This window comes from Anser cygnoides, chromosome 20 (genome assembly GCF_040182565.1).
Source record: "Anser cygnoides isolate HZ-2024a breed goose chromosome 20, Taihu_goose_T2T_genome, whole genome shotgun sequence".
NCBI classification, from domain to species: Eukaryota; Metazoa; Chordata; class Aves; order Anseriformes; family Anatidae; genus Anser; species Anser cygnoides.
In genome coordinates, this window is record NC_089892.1 from 6,790,686 (window position 1) to 6,812,728 (window position 22,043).

The 22,043-nt window shown below is 52.5% G+C and overlaps 2 protein-coding genes across 4 annotated transcripts in view; both read right to left on the reverse strand.

The window, feature by feature from the left end:
- Positions 1-343: 343 nt before the first annotated feature.
- Positions 344-2,744, reverse strand: DPM2 (dolichyl-phosphate mannosyltransferase subunit 2, regulatory). The gene is made up of 4 exons (XM_048056973.2): positions 2,610-2,744; positions 2,411-2,500; positions 1,596-1,698; positions 344-1,288 (listed from the first exon to the last, which is right to left on the reverse strand). Exons 1-4 carry the CDS (start codon positions 2,610-2,612, stop codon positions 1,230-1,232), a joined length of 255 nt encoding a protein of 84 aa, XP_047912930.1. The 5' UTR covers positions 2,613-2,744; the 3' UTR covers positions 344-1,229.
- Positions 2,745-4,446: 1,702 nt separating this feature from the next.
- EEIG1 (estrogen-induced osteoclastogenesis regulator 1) overlaps positions 4,447-22,043 on the reverse strand; it is a 36,887-nt gene continuing 19,290 nt past the window's right edge. For 2 of the 3 annotated variants that reach the window (XM_066980825.1, XM_066980826.1), the window contains exons 3-12: positions 21,489-21,609; positions 21,157-21,186; positions 17,314-17,430; positions 16,766-16,812; positions 13,687-13,841; positions 12,436-12,543; positions 11,976-12,165; positions 11,674-11,795; positions 10,505-10,574; positions 4,447-9,626 (exon numbers count right to left, since the gene is read on the reverse strand). In XM_066980825.1, the coding sequence (XP_066836926.1) occupies positions 9,581-9,626; positions 10,505-10,574; positions 11,674-11,795; positions 11,976-12,165; positions 12,436-12,543; positions 13,687-13,841; positions 16,766-16,812; positions 17,314-17,430; positions 21,157-21,186; positions 21,489-21,609 (1,006 nt within the window). In that variant the 3' untranslated portion in view covers positions 4,447-9,580. The remainder of the gene's footprint in view (positions 9,627-10,504; positions 10,575-11,673; positions 11,796-11,975; positions 12,166-12,435; positions 12,544-13,686; positions 13,842-16,765; positions 16,813-17,313; positions 17,431-21,156; positions 21,187-21,488; positions 21,610-22,043) is intronic. The other variant, XM_066980827.1, reaches the window with a different exon arrangement.

The following is a 22,043-nucleotide window of genomic DNA, read 5'->3' on the forward strand; positions in this document are numbered from 1 at the left end:
GGGGCAACCCAGCCCTCACCAGCACTGGCCACCCAGGTGGGGGGTAGCTCGGGGGGCTCAGAGGGCACCACCGGGCATTGTGCGCACATTCCGTGTCCCCAGAGCCCCTTCCACGGGGCAGGGCCCCCCTACAAAACAGTGCCCCGAGGGGGGCTGCGAGGAAGGGCCTGCCCTGGAGGTGTCCCAGGAAGGAGCTGCACCCAGCCCGGCGCTGCTGCCACACAACCGGAATTCTTCCCCCTGCCTTCTCCAGACCCCGAGCCCAAACTCATCTCCCCGCGGCAGGAGACGAGGCTGGAGCTGCGCCTCCACACGCAGCACGGGAGGAGGCCAAAGACGGAGACCCTGCAGATACCTTTACTGGGGGCGAAGGCAGCCTGCTACAGCCCGGGGCAGCCGCTGGCAGCGCGGCTGGGGGCAGGGGCTGCTGCCAGAAGGGGCCCACGGGGGAGGCCGGGTGCTGCCGGGCAGGGCCCGGTGCAGGCAGGAGCCCAGCTGACGGCTGCTGGATGCGGTTCCCACCCCAGAGGGGGAGCCGAACGCTTCCTCTGTGAGCCAGGGCATGGCCACGGCCTCAGCTGGACGCTGCAGGAGGGGACAGCGGCACTGTCCCCGTGTCCTCTGTGAGCCTGGCCTCACCGGGGGGTCCTTCCGAACTTTGAGAGCCCGCAGCACCACCGTTAGTTAGCCCTGCCAGCAGGCAAATGGAGAACACGAGACTGCCTTTTCCAAGCCCCAAACCTTATTTTCTTTCTTCACAGTCTTGGATCCGATTTAAAAAAAAACACAAACAGTGTATAAAGTTAGAAAAAAACAAACAAACAGGGAACAAACTAGTGGACACAGCAGGAGCAGAGAGGAAGGACTACCCAGAGGCCAAGCACCTGACAGGGGTCTGGCTGGGCTGGCTGCGCCCCAGCAGCTCCCGCACGGCCAGGCCAAAGCACAGGGGCCGCACGTAGCCCAGCTGGGGAGCGGCTCCCTCAGAGCCAGAGCTCTGGGCCCTCTCCTGGCGAGTCCCGTCAGCCAGTTCTGCTCCCTTTTGGTCAGTAAGTCGTAAACTCCACGAGGCTGCTGCTTCTCAGGAAGGAATGTGGGGAGGGAGAGCAGCCAGCTCGGCGCCGCGGCTGCGAGCGAGCTGTGGAGGAGGCGGCCGCGCGGTGCTGCAGCCTCTTCCTGGCCGGGGCGCTGCAGGGCGGGGGCCTCCTCCTCATCTCTCTGCCGGCCCTTCACTCCGATTTCTTGGCAGGCTTCCTGCTCTTCCACGTCACCACCACTATAAAAACGCCTGCCATGGGAGAGAACAAATTAGGTCAGAAAACTTCTAATTAGGGGCACTTTTAAAAACACGCTGTAGCGAGGAACAGAATCTCAGCAGAGAGCAAGAAACAAATGTACATCCAGAGGCTCAAGGAGCCAGTTACACGCGTGTGTGCGCGCACAGAGCCCACCACCAGGGCCCACACCACGCCGAGCTGCTGCAGGAGCCACGGGCAGCGCGTCACAAGCACTGTGCGTTAGCTACCCCCCTAGCAACCCCCTTCTCTCTTCCTCATTTAGGAGGCCCTAATTAGAACAACCGAAATAACGCTCACCTATAAATAGCAGCAGCAGCAGCCCGGCCACCACGGGGATGATAACGGCGTACTCCCTGGGCAGGAAGAAGCGGTGGATGGCGTGGGCGCTGTCGATGAAGGGCTGCAGAGAGAGAGAGAGGGGGCGGTCAGCAGGGGGGCACCACCTGCAGGTCACGCACACGTGCGGCCGTCTGGTTTCAAAAGCAGGACGGAAATATCAGGCTCGAGGGGACTGCTAATTAAAGAGTGCCCAGAGCTACGTGGTGAAGCCCCCGCGCAGCAGCTGCAGAGTGCAGGGGGGCGGACGCAAGGCCGAGGGCTCCAGCAGGGCTGGTGAGGGATATGCAGGGGCCTGTCCCAGCCACAGCAAGCCCCCGACGCTCTGCCTGCCCGAAGGGAACGGCTGACACCGGCCTCGTTTCACAGAGGTTCGTTTCCTGAGGACACCGGAGCACTTCGGACACCGGGAGCGCAGCGTGATGGCTCCCGCGCTGCTGGGCGCTCACCTACAGCTCCTCGGCCTGCAGCACCAGCCCCGGGACAGCCGCGGGCAGAGCCGCGAGGGGAGCTCCGGCCTCGGGGGCGATGCCACCGGGCCCGACGCCGACCGCGCCCCTCGCACCCTGGGACGCCCGTGAGGGGCTGCTGCTTCCCAGGCGGCCCCGCGCTGCCCGCCCCAGCCGGCGTGCCCCGAGGAGCGCTCAGCCCCCGGGCTCGGGCCGTCCCAAGGCTCGGCGTTACCCGAGCGCTCCCCGCCGGGCCCGGAGCCCGCCTCACCGCCACCCGGGGGCTGTCCCCGGGCGCGCCCCCAGCCCCGCCGCGCGGCCCCGTACCAGCACCACGATCCACAGCGTGTAGTAGGCGAACAGCGCCAGGCTGAAGGCGACCAGGCCAAAGCCCACCGCGCGGTCCGTCGCCGTGGCCTGTGAAGGGAGAGAGCGTCAGGGCGGCGCGGGGGGGGCCGGCCCCGCTCCCCCGGCCCCGGCCCTACGCCAGGCCCCGGCCCCGGCCCCCGCTCCAGGCCCCGCTCACCATAGCGACGGGCGCCCCCTGCCCGCCCCGTCCTTCCGGGTCGCCGCCCGCCAATCAGCGCGCCGCCCCCTCGTCACGCTCCCTCCGAGCGGCCAATCAGCGAGGGAGGCCTCAAAAGGGGGGCGCGAGGTGGGGTGGGAAATGTAGGCGCGGCTCGCCCGGAGCGCGGCGGGGGGCGTAGGGCTGAGGGGCTCTGTGCGGGGGGCGGGGCTGCAGGGGAGGGGGCAGCTGGAGGCGGTGGGGGGCCAAGCGCCTCCCCCTGTGCCCTCACGCCTCGCCTGAACCTTCATGTCTCACCGCATACCCTCATATCTCACCTGTACCCTCACATCTCACCTGCCTGAACCCTCATGCCTCACTCTGAACCCTCACATCACACCCCACACCCTCACACCTCACATGTACCCTCACACCTAACCCCATAGCCCCACACCACACCCCTACCCTCATATCTTACCTGCCTGAACCTTCATGTCTCACCCCGTACACTCGTACCTCACCTGTAACCTCGTATCTCACCCCCTACCCCCATATCTCACCCCTACCCTCACCCTCTTTGCCCCAGCTGCCTGTGGTTGGAGCCCTGCAGCCCCCAGCTTTCTAAAGGGAATGCGCCAAGCCTTGGAGTGTGCCCAGAGCAGGGCTATGAAGCTGGTGAGGGGTTTGGAACACAAGTCCTGTGAACTGGGGGTGTTCGGTCTGGAGGAGGCTCAGGGCAGACCTTACTGCTCTCTGCGACTCCCTGAAAGGAAGCTGTGGGGAGCTGGGGGTCGGCCTCTCCTCACAGGTAACCAGTGATAGGACAAGAGGGAATGGCCTCACGTTGTGCCAGGGGAGGTTCAGGTTGGAAATGAGGAGACATTTCTTCTCAGAAGGAGCAGTCAGGCATTGGGACGGGTTGCCCAGGGAGGTGGTGGAGTCACCGTCCCTGGGGGTGTTCAAGGAGAGGTTGGGCGTGGTGCTTGGGGACATGGCTTGGTGGGTGATGGTGGCAGTCAGGGGATGATTGGACCAGGTCATCTTGGAGGGTTTTCCCAACCTTAGTGATTCTGTGATTCTAAGCCCAGGCTTGGTGCTCCTGTGACCCTGTAAATCAGCACTGAATTGTCACGGAGAACAGCCCCCCAGTGCTGGGAGCAAATCCTTTCGTGGAAGGCTTGCAGCTCCTGCAGCAGCAGGTTTCCATTTCCCCAGCCACCTGCTGCTCGGTTCCGAGGGAAGTGACTCATCTCGAAAGCAGTGAGCTCAGACAGCTCCAGAACGCAGATCATCACGTCCTGCCTCGCAGCGAGTTCGCACACAAGGCAGCTGGAGAAGGAAAAGTGAGCCCAGAGCCGAGGGATGCGGGGAGCCTCAGAGGAAGGGGAGGCGGGGGGGGCCTAGGACTGAAAGGTGCGGATGTTCTGGCTTTGGGAGGCTGGGGAAGCTGAATCCAGCTCATGGTGGAAGAGGACAGGCTGCCCTGGCCCCCAGGTGGCTGCTGGAGCCATGCTTCAGCTGCGGCACCGTCCCCACAGCGGGGCAGGATGCGGCCGCTGAGCGCAGCCCTGGCAGGGACGCAGTGTTCAGGAACACGAGACTGTGCCAGGGGCTGGCGGTGGTGCCAGTTCACCTTCCCCCTGGATTTCAGGCTCCCGCTTCTACTGGACGCGTGCTGTGGCGCCTGCCCTGCTCCAGCCCCTCTCCTGCCCCCGGGAGGGCTGGCAGGGACCCCGTACCCTGCTGGCTGCCAAGGAAAGCCCTGCCTGCCAGCAGGCACTGTCTGACCTTTTTGCTTCCTTAGCCAGTGTTTCTGAAGCAAATGTATGTCTAGAACAAAAATACAAAGCAAGAAGAATCATTGTGAAGTACCAAAAACCTTTATTTTCCCCCAAACCATAACAACATTTGACATTATATTGATTTCCTCATATATTTGTTATTTCTCTACGTTAGGAACCAGATACAGAAAATACAAACACGATCTGTTGAATCAAAGACGGCACAGCATTCCGTTAGAAAAAGAAAAAACTAGAGGAGCAAGATAAAAATGGTGAAAAATAGTCATTCCCTCCAGCCCAAACTTTCCAAGAATCATCATCAAAATAGAGCAGTGGAAGTAGCTTCTCTTTCTAAACGCACTTCTGCTTTAAGAAAAAAAGTTAGAGATTTATCTTTAGATTTTCAAAGTAAAAAAATGTTAAACTATCTTTCAAGCAATTTTGGAAGTTTGCATAGACCCATTCCCTTTCCAAAAATATCAGCGATCTCTCTATAGAATCTGATATAAATCAAGTGCGCGCCTCATCTGAAGATCACCAAGCTCAATTAACTTTCACGAAAATAAAACATAATCTCCCCTTCCCCTCCCTCCCCCCACAAAAATACGGGCTCTACCATTATTCCTTACAGTCGAGGCAAGTTCAGAGGCTCAGCCACACCTCTAGCTCCAAGCTTCACCCAAATTCCTTTCTCTTTCCCAGGTTTCCAGCTCCCTCCCTCGCGGGCAGGGGCGACAGCCACGGCTCAGGTCGGGATGGCGCGGGTGGGCTGACGGACGACGCGGCGCTCGAGAGGGAAGGGGGGGATCTCACGCTCAACCCCCCCAGCGAGGAAGCGGCTTTTCAGCGCAAACACGTGCTACCAGGCAGTGTCTGCAGCAACTCGCCCCTGGGGACTAGCCTTGTCCACAGGGCTAAGTCACCAGAGCATCAATTCGTTCAGCTAGAGCCTAGGTGGGGCACCGGGGCAGGGCAGGGGGGCAGAGGGGGGCTTTGTAGCCCCCGGGTAAGGCAGCGAGGGGGGGGGGGGGGGGGCAGGACGGGGCCCCTCTCCAGGAGGGGCGTTTCACCTAGGTGCTCTAGCGTACCTGGAGTGAGGTTTTCCCAGAGGTTCACAACAGCGCGTGCAGAGTCCAGCTGCACAGCCACCAGTTTAAAAAGAAAAAACATCAACGACAAAATAAATAAAAAAAAAAAGTCAACCCCTCCTATTAAGATTCGAATGAAAGACGTTTCTTCGGGTCTCGGCCCAGTTCAGAACCCTCTAAAAACCTGAAGCAAACACTTAAAAGGGCTTAGCTTTCTGCGGGGGGCAAAGGGATTTGGCAATAAGGGGGGGGAAGAGATCACAAGTCCGCTGCCCATCACACCAAGGGTGAGGACAGCACAAAGCCCCCCATTTAAAGTGCCAACCAGACCAAAAAAATAGGGACAGAGGGGCAACATCCTTCTCCCCCTTTTTCCATCACGATTTCCAATTGAAACCCATCTCCTTCAGCAATTCACAACTAAGCCTACCGTCCTGGACATTCACTCCACTTATACCGTTTTAAAAAAAAAAAGTTAGTAAAAAAAAATTACATTGAAATTTCCCATGCCTTTGCAACAGGCCTCCACCAACCAGGGGTCCAGAGACTGAGAGCAGGGCCCACACATTTTGCCTGGCCCTGAGACGGGAGCAGAGAGCCAGCTCTGCTTCTCCAGGGCCAGCCGGGCGTGGGCAGCCCTGCTCACCAGAATCCGAGACCCAGGGGATGCAGGGGCTTGCCAATAAGGTCCTTTTACTCGTTTAAGTCACCTCTGAATCCCCTGAGAAAGGGAACAATGTAGGGAAGAAAGTCCCCCCTCGGCCCCCCAGGAATAAAATATCAATGAAACAATAACGCAGTCAAAAAAAAAAAAAAAACCAAAAAACAAAACACCAGCCTGCTGGGTTTATAAAAAAAAAATCAATAAACTTCAAGACAAAAAAAAAAAAAAGAAACTAGCCAGCGGTTTGGGTCTGGAAACTGATTCACTTCTTAAATGTTCAAAGCCCAACAAGGAACAGACGGCAGCGATGCCAACAAGGAAAAAGTGCTCGCGAGACGCAGCTTCCCGAGAGACAGCCATGGCTGCTGGACCCCACTCCCACACCAGTTTCCTCCACCAGCACCAGGGATGCTGCTGGGCACCGCTCGCGGTGGATGCGCAGCAGGAGCTCCGCGTGAGGTCTAGAGCTAGAAGCAGGCTGCTCCTTCCTTCCTCCCTCTCTCCACAGGGCCCTCCCAGGCACTCCAGCCCTGGCTGTGCAGCACTAGGCTGAACGCCTAGGGCTGCCTTCTTACTCAAAATGAAGGGTGGGAGAGCTGGAAAATAAAACGACCAGGATCTGTGGAGTCAATCCTAATGTGGAGACGAGAGACAGACACCCTACGAGACACCGTTACCAAAAACCCGAGCAGTGATGTGCCGAGCAGCTGGAAGAGAAGCCAGAGGCTTGCCCAGGTTGGCCACAGCTACGCAATGGAGCAGGTTACAACTGCCAGCCTGGGGGGAACGAGAGCAGCTTTCTGAAAAGCTCAACTGAAGCTCCCCTTGCTCTGCTGGAAGAGGAGATTCACAACGCCTAGCTGCCAGCATCTTGGAGCGACAGACTCTTGCCAACTGGAGCCCAGGAGAAAGCCCTTGGCTCCCAGTCGCTCTGACAGCAACTACCATTGTTTTTCATGGGAATAGAAGCAAAGCAGCAGAACTGAGCTGGGTTTGGCCTCTTTCCTAGCTTATTTCTGCCCCTTTCAAGTCCTGGTTGCAATGCTGGACCCGATTTCCAGCAGGTGCTGTGCCAGGGAGCAGCCTGACCCCCAGCTCCCGCTACAGCTACCTGAGGGCAGAGCAAGGACACCCGCTGCTGTTTGCGTGTGCTTCTGCCCTCACACTGACCCGAACAGAGGGTCAGGCCAGGCCGAGCTTTCTGGCAGGGCCTCAGGGAGTGAAAAAAGCAAGCAGCAGCTCTCCCTGTCCTGCGAGCACCCCCGGCACAGGGCACCTCTCACCCAGAGCGGGCAGGAAGCTCCCCAGCCTGCGAGCGAGTGCCAAACCTCCCCAGACTGAATGGAGAAGAGATCACAGTTAAAAACACCAGAAAGTGTGAAAGAGCTTTTGTTTTAGACAGACTCAAAAGATCAATACCTTTTCCCTACATTAAACCAAACCGAAGTGGTGTCTGTAACCCTTTGAACCGTAACCCAAATTTTAACTGCCTTTGAAGCAAAAGGGGTGAAAAAGATCCATATCCTACACGTGGTCTGTCCAAACACAGAAAGAAACCTCTGGACTTGAGGACAGGAACCATCAAAACAGAGTAAGCAGCTGTATGGCTTTGCCACACTGCCTAACACCCTCCCCATGCAGCCATCCTTAGCTAGCAGGGCAAAAAAAAACCAAGAAAACAAATCAAAATCAAGGCCCTTTCATTCCTCATCTCTCGTTCTGCCAAATTCCCTTTTCCAGTAGCTCATCTGCATGCATTCTGGCCACAGAGACCACTATTACTCCTTTTTTTTTCTTTTTAAGAAGGCTTTACAATAACTAAGTTTGAACAACAACGTGATCAGTTACAAGTCTTTCCTTGCTGAGCGGGGCAGGTGTGTGCCCGTGAGTGTGCACGCACACGTGTGTCGGAGGAGGGCACGCTCCCGGCGGGGCCAGGAGCGCGCCGTTACTCAAAGTGCATGGCTGCTGAGTGCTACTACAGTACACCGGCAAAAGAGGAAAGGGCACTACACAGAAATAGCTTACAGGCCAAGAGTCTCTGTACAGGAAGGGCTGCAAGCACAGCCCGCGGCTGGAGTCTGCAGAGATCCTCGTCTGCAACGCAGCTGCCAGGAGAATCTATCAGTGGGAGCTGAAAGGGACTGACATCTCTGCCACACGCTGCAAGGAGGCAGCTCAAGTGTCAAACAACTGCAGAAAAACCCAAAGAGGAACAATTGAAGGATCAACCAGAAAAAGAGTTTGAAGCCTTGTCAGAGCTGACTCGCCACGGAGCAGGTAGGAACGGCCGCTGTGGCTAACGCAGCAGGAAGCACCCGTCCTACCTCTGACGGCAAAGACGGGGGCTTCGTCTTGCCCTACTTCTCCCCAGCCCCAAAAGGAACCAGCTCAGGCGTAGATCCCTGCTGACAGGTCACGAAAGGCCAACCAACACCGACTCCCGTACTGGCCCAGGCCGAGAGAGGCGATTGTTACCACCACCACCAGAGAGACCACTGCAGACAACTGCACGGCCCAGGGAGGGCCGTCAGATAACAAGAATCTTTTCACAGTCCAAGAAGGGCAGCTCCCTTCCTGAGCCAAAAAAAAAAAAAGAGGTTTTGTATTCCAAGCTCCAACAGTAACTATTTGCTGAATCAGTCCAGCAAACGTGGATTCTGACCCTGGAAAAGCAAGTATAAGCCTCCTCCAGGTAAAATCTGGAACCTCTAAAGTGCTCCTGGTAATGCTAATAGGTGAGCACTGCCCTTCCATGCCCAGCAGTGGAAGGGCACGATGCAGTTAGTGGTATAACAAGCATTTAACCATTTAATCAGCTCCCATCTGGATTGCAGTAATTTTCTGAAATGCACTTTCGGGAGATATTTCCTATAAGAAGCTGTTTGGGGATCTGAGGGTAGCCAGGTGAAGTGCACACCACAGCACACCTCGTTCAGTAAAACCGTTGCCTCGGAAGGTGATGCTCCCTTGCAGAGTCAATGTGTAAAGCACCCTGCAAGTGGCCCTTCCACCGTGTCACCAACAAGCAGCTCTTGGTTTGGTTACAATGGTTTTCCCCCCTCCCCCAGTGGTTTGAAGAGTTCACAGTGGTATAACCCAATGTTTTGGGGAGACAAAGCTGAGACGTCCCCTGTTGCGAATGGATGGGTGGAATGAGGGGTGCAGAAGAGCAACATCCTCTAGGACTAAGGATACGTCCAACAGACACCTGGCGCCTGCTCGGGAACAGGGGAGGGCAGGCACTGGAAGAACTGGGAAGCGGAGGAGGGTACTGCCGACAGGGAAAGTGCACGGTCTGGAGTGGTCTCGGAGTAGTTCTGCAGTGCAAACGTACGGGGAGGGGCGTGGAGAAATCCCTTCTGGAATGCTGCATGAAGAGAGGTAAAGGTTGGCATCCATGTGGCAGCGGACCGGGTAGGGGGCCTGTTTCCAGCAGCTCTACCCTGTTCTTCACATTTAGTGGGTTTCAATCACCACTGGCTCGTAAACTCCAGATGAGACCCTGAGGAGACAGAGGGGAAGAGGACGAGAAAGCCAGGTTATTTTCCTCAGTCACTTAGAGAAAACAAGTCTTTATTCAGAGCTCTCTGCTCATGAACATCGCCCTCTAACCTCACACAAAATACTGAAAATAACGACTCAGTCTGGCGAGACGTCAGCTCACATAACACAAAACAGACAGCTACGTGGCAAGCTAACACTAGAGCACTTGAAAGAGCTGGGTGTAGCACATAAATCCTTCTAGAAGGCAGAGGAAAGGGGCTGGGGAGGGAGCATACTGTGCAAAGAGCCTGTTCCTGGCTCTGCTTCCAGTTTTACCACCGACCTGACACATTTGTATTCGCCATTATTGCTTTTCTTCCTACAAAGGTGCTATAAAGCTTCGCAAACGCGACCGGTCAATGCACGGCATTAAGGGCTATTGCAGCAAGACAAAGTTTTATTTGTCCAGAAGTCTTTCACAAGAGAAAAAGCCCTTGACACAGATGGAGGGGGCAGGGAGAAGGGACAATAGGACAAGCTGCTGCAGTTTTGCTGTAGTCCAGCAGGAGGCAAAGCTCCCTGCCTTCGGTCGGGTGCGGAAGCAAACAGGAACCAACCTCTACCATTTTGTCCTTTTACTCCTCACTTACTTCTGCTCTTGGATCTAGCAACTGGGATCAAATTATCCCTACGAGCTTCTGACAACTGCACTTACACTCCAGTGCAGCTGCGGCCTGTCACCATGACACCTGGGGGCGTTAATGTGGGAATAAAGCCACCGTACAGCATGTGATGTTTAGAAATCTCTCCCGTAACAAAGGTGAAAGTTTCCTGGGTGCAAACCAGCTAACTAATCTCTCCGGAGCCTCGCTGTCTGCAGGCTTGCAGGAAACCTACCTGTTTCCCAGCTGAATACCGCTCAGTGTAGTTGTTCCGTCTCTGCTCACAAACAACCTCAGGTTGCTATCTGCAGATAGGAAAGGAAGCAGGTATCAAAATCCAGAGCTACCGCTGGTTGCCAGGTGCTCCTCTCCCAGCCGCGTTACACAATGTTCGGAACAGGAACAGTATTTCTGTGAATCCGCATGCACGCTTTCTGGTGTTCCCATAGTAATAGGGCCCCCGGGAACTCTTCTTGCTTTAAAAAGGAGCCTCATGTACAAATCAAGCACAACATTGAGTTTTGGAAGAGTAAAAGCAGAGAAATGAATGCGATGACATTCCTCCGGCTGCTTCTTTCAAGGCAATTCCACTGATGTAAGTTTTTGGGTCAGCTTTAATACATCTAAACAGGTAAACTGTGGGGCTCCCACGCTGCTTTTGTACACTCATTACTGGAAAAGAAACTCAGCCTGTTCTGCTGGTAAAAGGTGGCTATAGTTTAAACAGCCTAGTTTAAACTCCTGCTGAGTGAGGTGGAGATCCCCATACGATCTGATACCATATCCAGTGATTTAAGGTGACTAACAGTAACCTGTAGAAGTACTAACAAGAGGTTAGGCTCAGGTTTAAAACTTACTGAAAAAAACCACACTAGATAAAGGATGTGAGATTGATTTCCAGGCTAAATTGGAAGATTAAAATAAATGCAGTGATGATATTAATTTTCCCTTAACAAATGCTGTGGCTGCAAAGGAGAAAACTCCTTTGGCTCTCTCAGACCCTAACACCAGCACACCGCGACCCATCTCTCTTCCCATCCTTTTGCCAAGATGTGCCATTTTTGCTCCAGCTGTGGCCTCCTACTTTAAAAAACACCCTTGGGTTGACCCTAGAACAAAGGCCCTGAAGAACTGGTATTTCTTCCCTCTCATCCTGTATGTTTAAGCTCCTGTTCAACCTCTGCTGCGTGTTGCAGAAGAACAGTGGCAAGCACTGTTTGCAAACTGATGCGCAGCTCTCAAATCCACGTGGTTTCTTTACCTACCGCAGAAACACCTAGCAAGCGCTGAAATACTGTCAAGTGGGGAAGGGAGTCTACAACAGATCAGATCTTGCTCTGTAAAAGCTTGGCAGCCTTGCTAAAGGAATAGCCAAGACCTCCCCTCTGAGACTCATCCTCTCACCTTCAGTATTGCTGACATCTGTGAAGTCCTGACTCTGCATTATCTTCTCCACTATATCATCTGCATCGATCCTGGTGTCATCCACTCGGGTTGGATGACTCTCCACCGAATCCTTTTTCCTCCTGGGGAGAAAAAATAAAAGGAAAACTTACTCAGCCTTTCAAGACAGACTTTCAGATACTCTCTTGCTTCTTTGAGCAACGGCCTCCCTCCCAGTGACTACTTCCAATTTACTGCTGCTTGAAGACCAAGGAGTAGATTCCGTCTCTCCTTCCCAAAGGGGCTTTGCACCAGTTACCTACCGAGAGGGTCTGTCCAGCAGAAGAGCTGGTCTGGGGGGCCGGGGCGGCTTCTCTAGTTTGTGGTCGCGCTCTCCCTCGGGGCACTCCACCGTCATACTGAGCCCTCCGGACGCGCTGCTGCTGGTGGAGGTGTTGCGGCGGTGGGTCAGGTCGGACATGCTAGAAGAACGGGAGTGCTCTGTGCTGTAACCTGCAAAGGCAGAGTGGTTACAAACCAGTTTTTTCCTCCTTCCTGGCAGCACAGCTAACAGGCAGGGCAGCCGCAGACCGGCAGTTCTGTTCCCAGATACTGAGGTTTATGCACGCATCTGTGAACTCATCTGCAGAGACTAAACAGGAAACTCTGCTATTACAGGGCTGGGTAAGAGAGATGGCTGCAAACTGCTCTCACAAGAGCTCGCTGCAGGAAAGAAAAAGGGATGGGGCCACTGCTGGCAGAACCACACAGATCAACAGTTACCAGAGATCTTGGACTGCTGGCTGGCGTAGCTGGAGTTCCGCGAGTGCCCCGAGTGGAAGACTTCCTCGGGGCTGGACAGATTCTGATCGGGTTCTTCTGGGACACCTGCTGAGAAACAAGGCGCTCCAGTTACACCACAACCAAGCCAGCGTGTTGCCCGCTGCCTAGGACTGAGCACTGATCCTGGGACACCAGATTAAGGGAAGTGCAAGCCTCTTGACAGAAGCCCATTGTACAGGCCAGCACATCGCTTACAAGCACCTTGGAAGTAGGGAAGACAACAACAAGCTTCTCTGTCAAGCTCTAATCACTAATTCTAGCACCCAGCGCCTGAATTAACAGGCATCTTTAGGGCCTTGAAGGACCCAGAAGGACAGTTAGTGTCTGAAATTTAATACTTTTAACTGTGAACAGCTAACACCATGGAAGCAAACGGCCACTATCAGTAAAGCATTATAATTTCCATTTGAGTGCTTCTCCTGTTATTACTTTTCTTCTGCTATTACTTGTGAGAGTCCATGCCACTTAGCATTTAAATCACATCTGAACTTGGCACCAAAACCTTAGGATAACCTCTGCTTCTTTGCCCTTGCCCCATCTTGCCTCTCTTGCAGCAAGTTTATCCAAAAGCGCCCCAGTGTAACATCTGCCAGCTTTTTAAGCACAGCACTTGCACACTGCGCTAAGTGTGAGGCGATGTGACAGTGCTATTTTGGTGCAGTGTGCCTGCCTGCACATTGGGAGTGTGCAGGGATTTAAAAAAAAAAAGCAATGGGAGAATGCAGTGTCCTTGAAAATGGGCTCACACAGAAGCCAAAGAACTCCACATCAGCAGCTGGAACAAGGCCATCAGACCTTAAACCAGCCTCTAAAACCTTCGGAGGAACTTTTCGAGAAGATAAGCTCAAGCACCAGAATAGCTGAGTGGAGAACAATGTTAAGTGCCACTGAACACAATGGAAGGCAGGGATGAGCGCGACACGTGGATTATTAAATCCACAGCTAAAAGAACTAATTGCTTTATCTCCACCAACACAAGTATACATGCGGCAAAGATTCATGCTTCCCTTCCTCGGTTCCACTTAATAGATAACTTTGTTTTTCTTAATTTTCTTAAACGAGTAAAGAGGTGAGGATTGGTTTGGGAAATCATGAAAAATTAAAAAAATCTGTGCTCGTAATTGCTGGGAGAAGGAAGAGGGTGTGCAGGCAGACCCAGGCGCTGCATGGCTCCGGGATGGGCATTCCTACCCGAGCTGAGGATGGTTGCTCGCGGCTTGCTCTGACGCAGAGAGCCAATTGGGGCTGAAGTGCTGTTGCTGCTTGTGGTTCCCTCGCCCTTGCAGGTGAGCTGCAGGGTGGAGTCCTGCCCTGGAATGGTGATGGATTTGGCTGTGGAAGGCGGCCTGTAAGCAGAAAAGAAGAGGGTTACAAAGTGCAGGGCAGGGATCAGGGATTGTCCCATCACACGGGGGGCTCTTGCTGCGCCACGAGGTCCCCCCAGCTCCCCCAGGAAGGACTGGCAGCCCCCCAGGCTACAGCACGGCATGACATTTGCTCCCACCCCCAAGACTTGGGTCTTCCCTAATCCATAACGCATCCGGACTGCGGAGCTAGCACTTTACAAACTGCTGAGTACAAGGAAAAGCAAGGTTGAGGTAAACTAAGGCAAAAAGCAACCACTCAGTCATTCGTACAGGACAACTGCACTATCCTCCAGGAAATTATCCAGAGCTGCCCTTTTCCCCCAACATGTGTTCCAGCAGCCAGTCGGCCTCACAAACAGGAACCAGCTTGTTTTCAGCCAGCTCGAAATCCCAGCACCATCCTGCTACACCTTTCTGACCCGGGTTGGAGAGAAGCCTTTTATCCCAGCACCCCTACGAGAGCATTTTACAACCATCGAGTGACCTTTCCACTTTTTAACTGATGATTAAACTACTTTTTAGTGAGACTAAAGTATTTTTCCAGCTGTCAGAATTATTTTTCTGGTTGTTCTGCGTGCTCCCAACATCCCTCTGCAAATGCTGACTCCAGGACAGAACTGCAAGCGCCTGAGCCCCCTCCCTTCCTCCAGGAGGGCTTTTGGGTCAAAGCCACGGCATGTGCAGCGTGGCAAAGTTAATATTCCTGCTGGAGCCCTAACTTCCCTATAGCCTGAAGCCTGAGCTGTAAGTAATGGATTATACCACGCTTTTTAAGCGAGGAGTGAGAAGCCAAACTTTTATTTGTCTCACTTGGAGCTCTGCGGTGAGCGAGGGAAGATGCTACACGAGGGGACCATCGAACAGTTTGGGAGAAAGAATAAAGAGCTAAAACCATTTCTTACGGCAGCCAGACGGCTACAAAGGTCAGAGGAGACCCCCAGCACACCTTCCTGAGGTGGGGGGGAGCAACCACCAAAAAAAAGACCACCTCCCTAACCACGTTAGCGGTGATTTACACACAACCTGGTACTTTGGGGACTTGCTTTCCCAGGTTAATAAGGCCCCTGCTGCCTCAGTCAAGCCCACCGCTGCTGTAGCAGCTATCGGGTCGGGCGAGCAGCCTGCTCTGCCCTCCTGCATGACACCCAGGAGGGGAAGGTTCCTCCGGGTGCTGCAGAAAGCAAGTGCTCGGCGAGCACGTTCAGGAGTGACTTCCCAGCACAGCTTAATTCCTGCCTAATCCTCTAACGAGTGTCATTTCTCAACAGCTCTCCTGATCAAGGACTATTCTACATGCAAAGTTTCCATTTTTAGACATTTGCACATCATCACCATATAAAGAAAAAATGGGGATGACTGCAAAAATCCTGCAAGAAAATAGGGAGGTTTGACTTTCAGACTGACCCCACTTACATTAAATTGATATTTATACTCAATTCTGTATAATTTCCAGGTACTAACAGTGGGGTTTGATTCCACAATGAAAAAGCAACAGGTATTTTTGTCAAACATCGTCAGCCATCGCTTCAATTTATCAGTGAAACTAATCCTAGTAACCTAGGCTGGAAACATCTGTTAAAGCATCTATTACCGTTAAAAGGTTAGGATTTAAGATGCTCAAAGTTTCCTTCTGAAGCATGATTTTTTCCGAATCTGACAGCACTGCAGTCACTGTTTGAAAGGCTCACAAACATTGCTGCACTGTGAAAAGGCATTCACAAAATACAAATTAGGCAGCTTTTTATAACAACGCAAGCTCGCTGATGTACTCGAAGCCAGCTCCTAAAATTAGACCGTTTAGCCCAGAATGTTACTGCTACGAGACGTGACCTTAAGGTAAAGCTTTCTCCTCCCACACCGCTGGGAGTCAGCAGGAAATATTCTATCAGCACAGGGCAGTCCTGCAGCAGTTACACACCTTGCTGCACACTGGCTGGGATCACTGCAGTATAAAGGCACACGTCACTGCTATACTTGTTAATTGATTCCCCAACAATTAGCGAAGCAACAAAAGTGCTCTCTAGCTCTGCTGCGTTTATTCTCTCTTGCTAAATGGATTTAAAAAAAAAATAAAAGATGTGTATGATTGCAGTTTCTCTACTAATCAATACAAATTATGATCCTAGGATCCTGCAGAAGAAAGAGAGAATTAAAATGCTTCAGCCTCGCATTATTTTTGTTGCCATTTCAATTCAACATCTTTATTTTGAGTGCTATGTGCTGAAACATGGTAATTTCCAAGACTGTTTTCTTCATTGACCTTTCCCTTCTTGGAGGTCATCGAAACCAACCCCAGAGCTATGAGAAACTGTCCCTCGTGTAAAACACAAAGATCTTTATCAACGTCCGTTAGTTTCCAAAACTCAACGACACTAGGAGGAAAAAAACCAAGACACCCTATGCACAACAAGACTGTTTCTTCCCCCAGAAGAAGGGAAAAGAGAGACAACCCAGTCCTTCAGAAGAATACAAGAGATTTGGAAATCAGGTTTGAGTTTCAAAGGGAAATTTGAAAATACTTTCCCCTGCCATCCCATCTCACAGAGCAGGAGTGAAAACTGACACAGACTTCAGCAGCCCTTGCAGTTCACCCTTCACATCTCCTATCACTAGCTGACGTTACCACTGGCACTGAAATTCAGAATTTCCCCACCCTACAGCAGACTCTTCCTTTTTATAGCTGGGAAACAACAGCAGAGAACAGACCAACCAAAAGCACAGTCTTGCTACACTACGCTGGCTGATCCAACAATCTAGACCATCATTTTCAAGCTTTCCCCCATACTTCCTTATCTCAAGGACATCTCCTCCTCCTCCCCAGCAATTTCAGTCTCCAACAGAAGACTGCAAAAGCAACAGGAGTCTCAGTCTCCCCAGAACAGGGCGGGTACCCAGAAACTCACGTTTTGAAGCAGGGGTCCCCCGAGAGCAAGGACATCCCGATGGTGACCTGCAGAGAGGGAACAAGGCCCACAGTTAGCCATCCTGCTGCGAGCACCTCACTTCGCAACAGCCAGGATGTCAAGGGCTAGGCGTAAAGATTCACGAGACCCAGTTCCTCTCTAAAGGAGATCAGCTCCAGGGATTTAGCAAGTTATTTCCTCCCTTTCCCAAGCACAGGCATCAATGGCTCCAAGCTGTAGGGGCTCAGCGGGACACCAGCCTGGCAACCCTGACAATGCACTTCAGACTTGATTTTCCCCCCAAGCTCATGCGTTCTCTGATGATAAAAAAATGTTATCGAGGGTTATCGCTCGGCCAAATGGATGCCAAGACATCAAAGGGCAACTGTGATAACGGCAAGCTTCCCTGCTCAGACCAGCAGCATAAAAGCAGAACCCTCTCTCTGTACATAACAGGATCTTCTCTGAGGCTCAGCACTGCACTCTGGCTGTGATCTTTTTTTTATTCAACAGCAGGATTTCCACTGTGGCAGAACCAGCTGCCATACCTTTAGGATGGAGTTGTCCTGTCGCGTGTTCTTGGTGTCGTATCCTTCCAGCAAGCAGCAACGGACAGTGGATCCAGAGCCCGCAAATTCTGCCAGATTTAGATCAGCGAAGCCCAGCTGTAGCCACAAAAACAATGGAGGGGAAGGGGAGAGAACAAAGAAACAAAAAAAAAAACTTCAATAAGGGGATATGCAGTGTCACCCAGACCAGAGGAGGACAGCACCTCTGTGAGTTAGGGCAGAAACACAAGCCATACACGCAGAGATGGGGTGTAGAGACCCCTTAGAGCTGGGGGTGGGAAGGGTCGCCTTCCTCATCCCCAGCCAGGTGAACGCTCTGCGGGACGTCAGCCCTGTGCAAGGGAGGAAAAGAACAGTGGTGCTGGCCAGGACAGCGTTAACCAGCCTGCAGCAGTTGCATAACCAAGGACATGGAAGGCACTAGGTCACCGATGTGGAAAAAACAGAATCACACATACACAAACATAATAAGGCACTCTTTGTGTCGGGCCATCGCAGAGTGCAGCGGAGCATGCGAACCGGGAGATGAAAGGATATTGTTGCGGAGGAAAGTGACACTGTCCTGAACCACAGAACGGAGCCTTGCAGCACCGCAAGCTGGGAATGGAGAGCCATAGGGCCATGCGTGTGCTCTACTGCCACAGCTGCTGGGCTGGGCATCTCCTGTAGCAAAGCTTCCTCAGCACCTCCACGATTTAACTAGCTACTGGTACGTTTGGCAGGCAGGAGGAAGAGAAATGTCTGCAGAGATTTAGTTTTCCGCTCTCCAAACCTTCTTGAACAAAGAGAAAATAAATAGGGACGGTGACAAAATTAAAGATTAGAGGCAAATTCAAAGCAGGTATCGATGCCTCTGGAGCACAAACACAATGAAGAGCAGTTCTGCTCTTCTGCTCTAATTCCTGCTGTAGGAATACAGTGCTTTCCCAAAAGAAAAAAGTTACAGCTTCTTTTACTCAGAATTTTGGCAATAAGTCAGTTGTGTCTCACCTGCCCTGCCCAGGAAGAGATGCTGTACCCAAATTTGACCAAACAGCCCCAGCACAGAAAGTCAGCATCACTTCAATGTACAGGCTGGCTTCCACAAGAACACAGAGAGAAGGTGGACAAGCAAATGCCCATACCCAGCTGCTATTTTGTGCATTACAGTACAATTCTCCTGCCCTGGCGTTGACACCTGAATGACAGAACTGAACCACGAGCCTCAGACTAGCACCACGCTACGGAAACGCGGTGCTCTCAGCTGTGGCAGCTGATAGGGAGTTACAGCCCAAACCAGTCCCTGCTGTATGAACATCGTTCCATATCAGGACTGCTCCCATTATTCCACGTCAAAAGTCTAAACCACAGCCTGCAAAAGATGATTCAAGGGATGACAGCAACAAGATCATGGCACCTTTGTCCTCTGCCCCATTCTCAAAGGGGAACAAGTGTTGATGGCAAATAAAAAGTGAGACAGAACAGGAACCTTTCTTCAACAAAAGGAAGGAAGAAAAACATAACCTAACTTTGCTCCCTCTCTTCTCCTTTCATAAGGGCTCCCTTAACTCGAGTGTTTCTCCAGTTCCTGCTGCAGGTGTTCCTCTCTCTCGCAGTGCCGAGGGTTATGTTTTTGCTGAACCTTCAGCAATAATGAGAAAATGTAGAGACTTTTTATCTTTCAGAGAGAAACTGGGGAGGAGAAAGCCATGTGCAATGCAACACATCAGAGCAACCGAAATGGAGGACAGACGAGATACAGCCCAGCCCCACCAGAAGAAGAAGAGGGCACTTGAGGGGCCTGGACCCAAACCCCCCGTCCCGCACCAAAGCGGTAATGGAGCCGAGGGCCTCACTGAGGAGATGGGCAGAGGACAGATGTGGGACGGGACTCCAAGCACCCACGCTGCGCGCTGAGGTCACAAGCCCTCCTCAGGAAGCAGACTCCCAGTATATAGAGGAAGGATCCCTTAGCAAGAGGATGTTTTCATATGTAACCTTTCCCAATAGTTTCCTCAGTTTTCCAGCCAGCTGATGGTGTTTCTTCCAGCTTGGGGAAAGAGTTTCCGCTTTATCAGTCCTTCCTGTTGGTTTCCGCTCCATAACCCCTGACACCGAGGTGACATTAACGTCAAACCAAAGGTACACAAGTCTATGGAAACTCTGTCCTGAGCACAAACAGCTCCACTGCTCTTACCCTACTGAAGGGGGACCAGGTAGAGAGGGCACTCCGCACCTCCCACGATCAGGGGAGTTGCCGAGCGAACGCAGTTTGAGAAGGTGAGGCCTTGTTTAGGAATGGGGAAATAACTGCGTGAACACAGACTGCTGCTACAAACATTAGGAATACCAAGTAACGCGATTCTGTCACAACAATCTGCCTGGAAAGGAGTCTGAACAAGCCTGGTCCGCAGGCCAAGACTGCAAAGCCTATAACCACCCTGCCTGGTGCGACGCCCCTCACCTCCACATGGGTCATTCCTCAATTCCAGGAGCCCAGCCTGGCTGGAGAGAGCTGCGGGAAGGCACTGAGGGACCACGTGCATGCATGCGACTCATTCCACTTCTTCACAGGAGACCAAGCAAGGCCTCAGCTCAAGAGAAGACGAGTACTTGAGTTCTGGCCTCTGATTTTGGGCTGGAACAGTTAAATCTCTTAACACGCCTCTAAACGCAACTGCAGACCGAGTGAAGGGGAAGTAGGTTACAACACGACCTGAATAAGAGTCCAGGTTAACTCCACCATGGAGGCTGCCTTTGAGCTTCCTTTAATTCCACATTTCCAAATACTGCGGGAAGCTTCAGGACGGGCATCGAGGAGGAAGAAGCCGATGCATTTACACCTCACAGACACACCTCTTCCTCCAGCTACGCCGTGCTCCCTGGACAGGCAGCTCTGCAGGACGGAGGAATAACCTCCCCCTCAGCGTAAATTTAGTGAGAGAGAAACCGATGGCCCTAGAGACAGCGTCCTCACGTTAGCCACAAAAAAAGGAACAGTGTGGGCAGCACCACTGCCCTCTGCCACAGGGCACAGCGGTACCTAGGTGTGAGTGCAGCTCTCCTCTCAAAGCTTTTTAGACCCACGGTCTCAGGAAGGATATTGATTAGAAGAAATTCTTACAAGGTTCTGCGTGACCTGAACATCTGTTTATTAGAAACTCGCACCAGTGACTCATTTTCAAACAAACATGGTTTCGGGCTCTGTGCGAACTCAGCTCCTAAGCCAACATTGTCTCTTGTTCCAGCACAAAGAGAAGGGGTGGCATCCAGCCCATTGTCTCTCCCACAGCCTGAGCGAGAAAACGAGTGGGGCGAGTGTGCGTGTAACAAAACAAAAAACTAATGTCCCTGATGATCAGCTTGTTTCTTGCCTCAGCGCCTCCTGTGCCCTGGAAAAGAGTGATTTCTGCTGTAGGTTTCTGCCTGTGCTCACAGCGCAGCGAGGTGCCTACCCCAGCCACAGATGGTTACTGTGTTTGGGAGAGCACAGTAACTCAAGTCTGTATTTCTTTATTAGCAAGACATTGCCAGAAGCCAGAAAGTTCACATCTGACTCAGAACTTCCCCAAAGTTTGAGGACATGCAGAACATCTTCCCAACCCCCTTCTCAAATCCACATCCAGTGCAATCTGGATCCTGTCCCAGTAAGTAAGTTTTTTTTTTTGGGAAATCACTTAATTCAGGCCGAAGAACTAACGAGTGCCTCTCCAGACTGCCTCTCGCAGCAGCTATGCTGTGTTCTGACCGTTCAGCCACTGCTTTCTGATGGACACAGAGCACGAACAGCAGACAAAACCATCACCACTCTGACACATTTGCCCTTTCTTTACTCTTTCTTACCTTGGAGTAGGTTTTTCCGCCCTTCAGCTCCTATAATGGGAGACAAAACAAACAGGAAAAGAAGCTATTATCTGCGCTGGGGAAACATGGGGAAAGTCGTTACTCAATCCTGGAATTTGGTCTCAGGATTTCACAAACTTCTGTACCAACACCCTGCTCCCTCCCACCCTCGGTCAAGCACCCTTGCTGGAGAGGCGAGCTCCATTCGGTTTCTGTCTTAGCCCTAAAAATCCTCCCTTCCCACCACTGCAATTCTTGCTGCCAAAAAAGCAGCTCGGAACCAACACCAAGACACGGGTGGTACCTGCCAGAAGCAGAAGCTGGACGCTCACCTTACGCACAGATACTCGGCAGATGCAGGGGTCCAGGAGCCCTGTGGCAGGGTTGGCACTCATTTTGCACACGAAGGTGAATTTCTTTTTCCAGCGGACACAGTTTTCCTGCACTTCCTCTCTATGAGAAAGCAAAAAAAAAAAAAAAATACAGTGTTCAAATAAAGGTAAAAAGCCAAATCAATCCCAGCTGTTGTCTTTGACTGGGAACACAGCCTGCAAAGATCCTCTACAACATACCTTGACCCACACCACCTGAAAGGGCACCATACAAAGGGCGTTACGTTAGCAGCAAGCAATTTCACTAGCCAATGCAGATAAAAACGCATCTAGGTTATGGGGTAGGTTAATCATCTCATCAGCATTTGCCTTAAACTCTCCCAGGCCCTTCGACGTTTCCTGCTCAGCTGGTTTAGCTCCTCTATTGTCCAGCCTGGACAGACCCAGGCTCTGTAACTCAACTGGGCTGAAGGTTTCCGAGCTTATCTTCCTACAACGCCCGTTTTGGGCAGCCTCCTGCGCAGTAAAGGTGCTTTCTGTCCCGGACAGAGTGTC

What these genes read in the sequence shown, in the direction of transcription:
- DPM2 (XM_048056973.2), bottom strand. An exon ending in CGCTGTGGATCGTGGTGCTG is followed by an intron (nt 1,699 to 2,410) that starts GTACGGGGCCGC and finishes CTCTCTCTGCAG; the next exon opens with CCCTTCATCGACAGCGCCCA. An exon ending in GCTGCTGCTGCTATTTATAG is followed by an intron (nt 1,289 to 1,595) that starts GTGAGCGTTATT and finishes CTCCCATGGCAG; the next exon opens with GCGTTTTTATAGTGGTGGTG.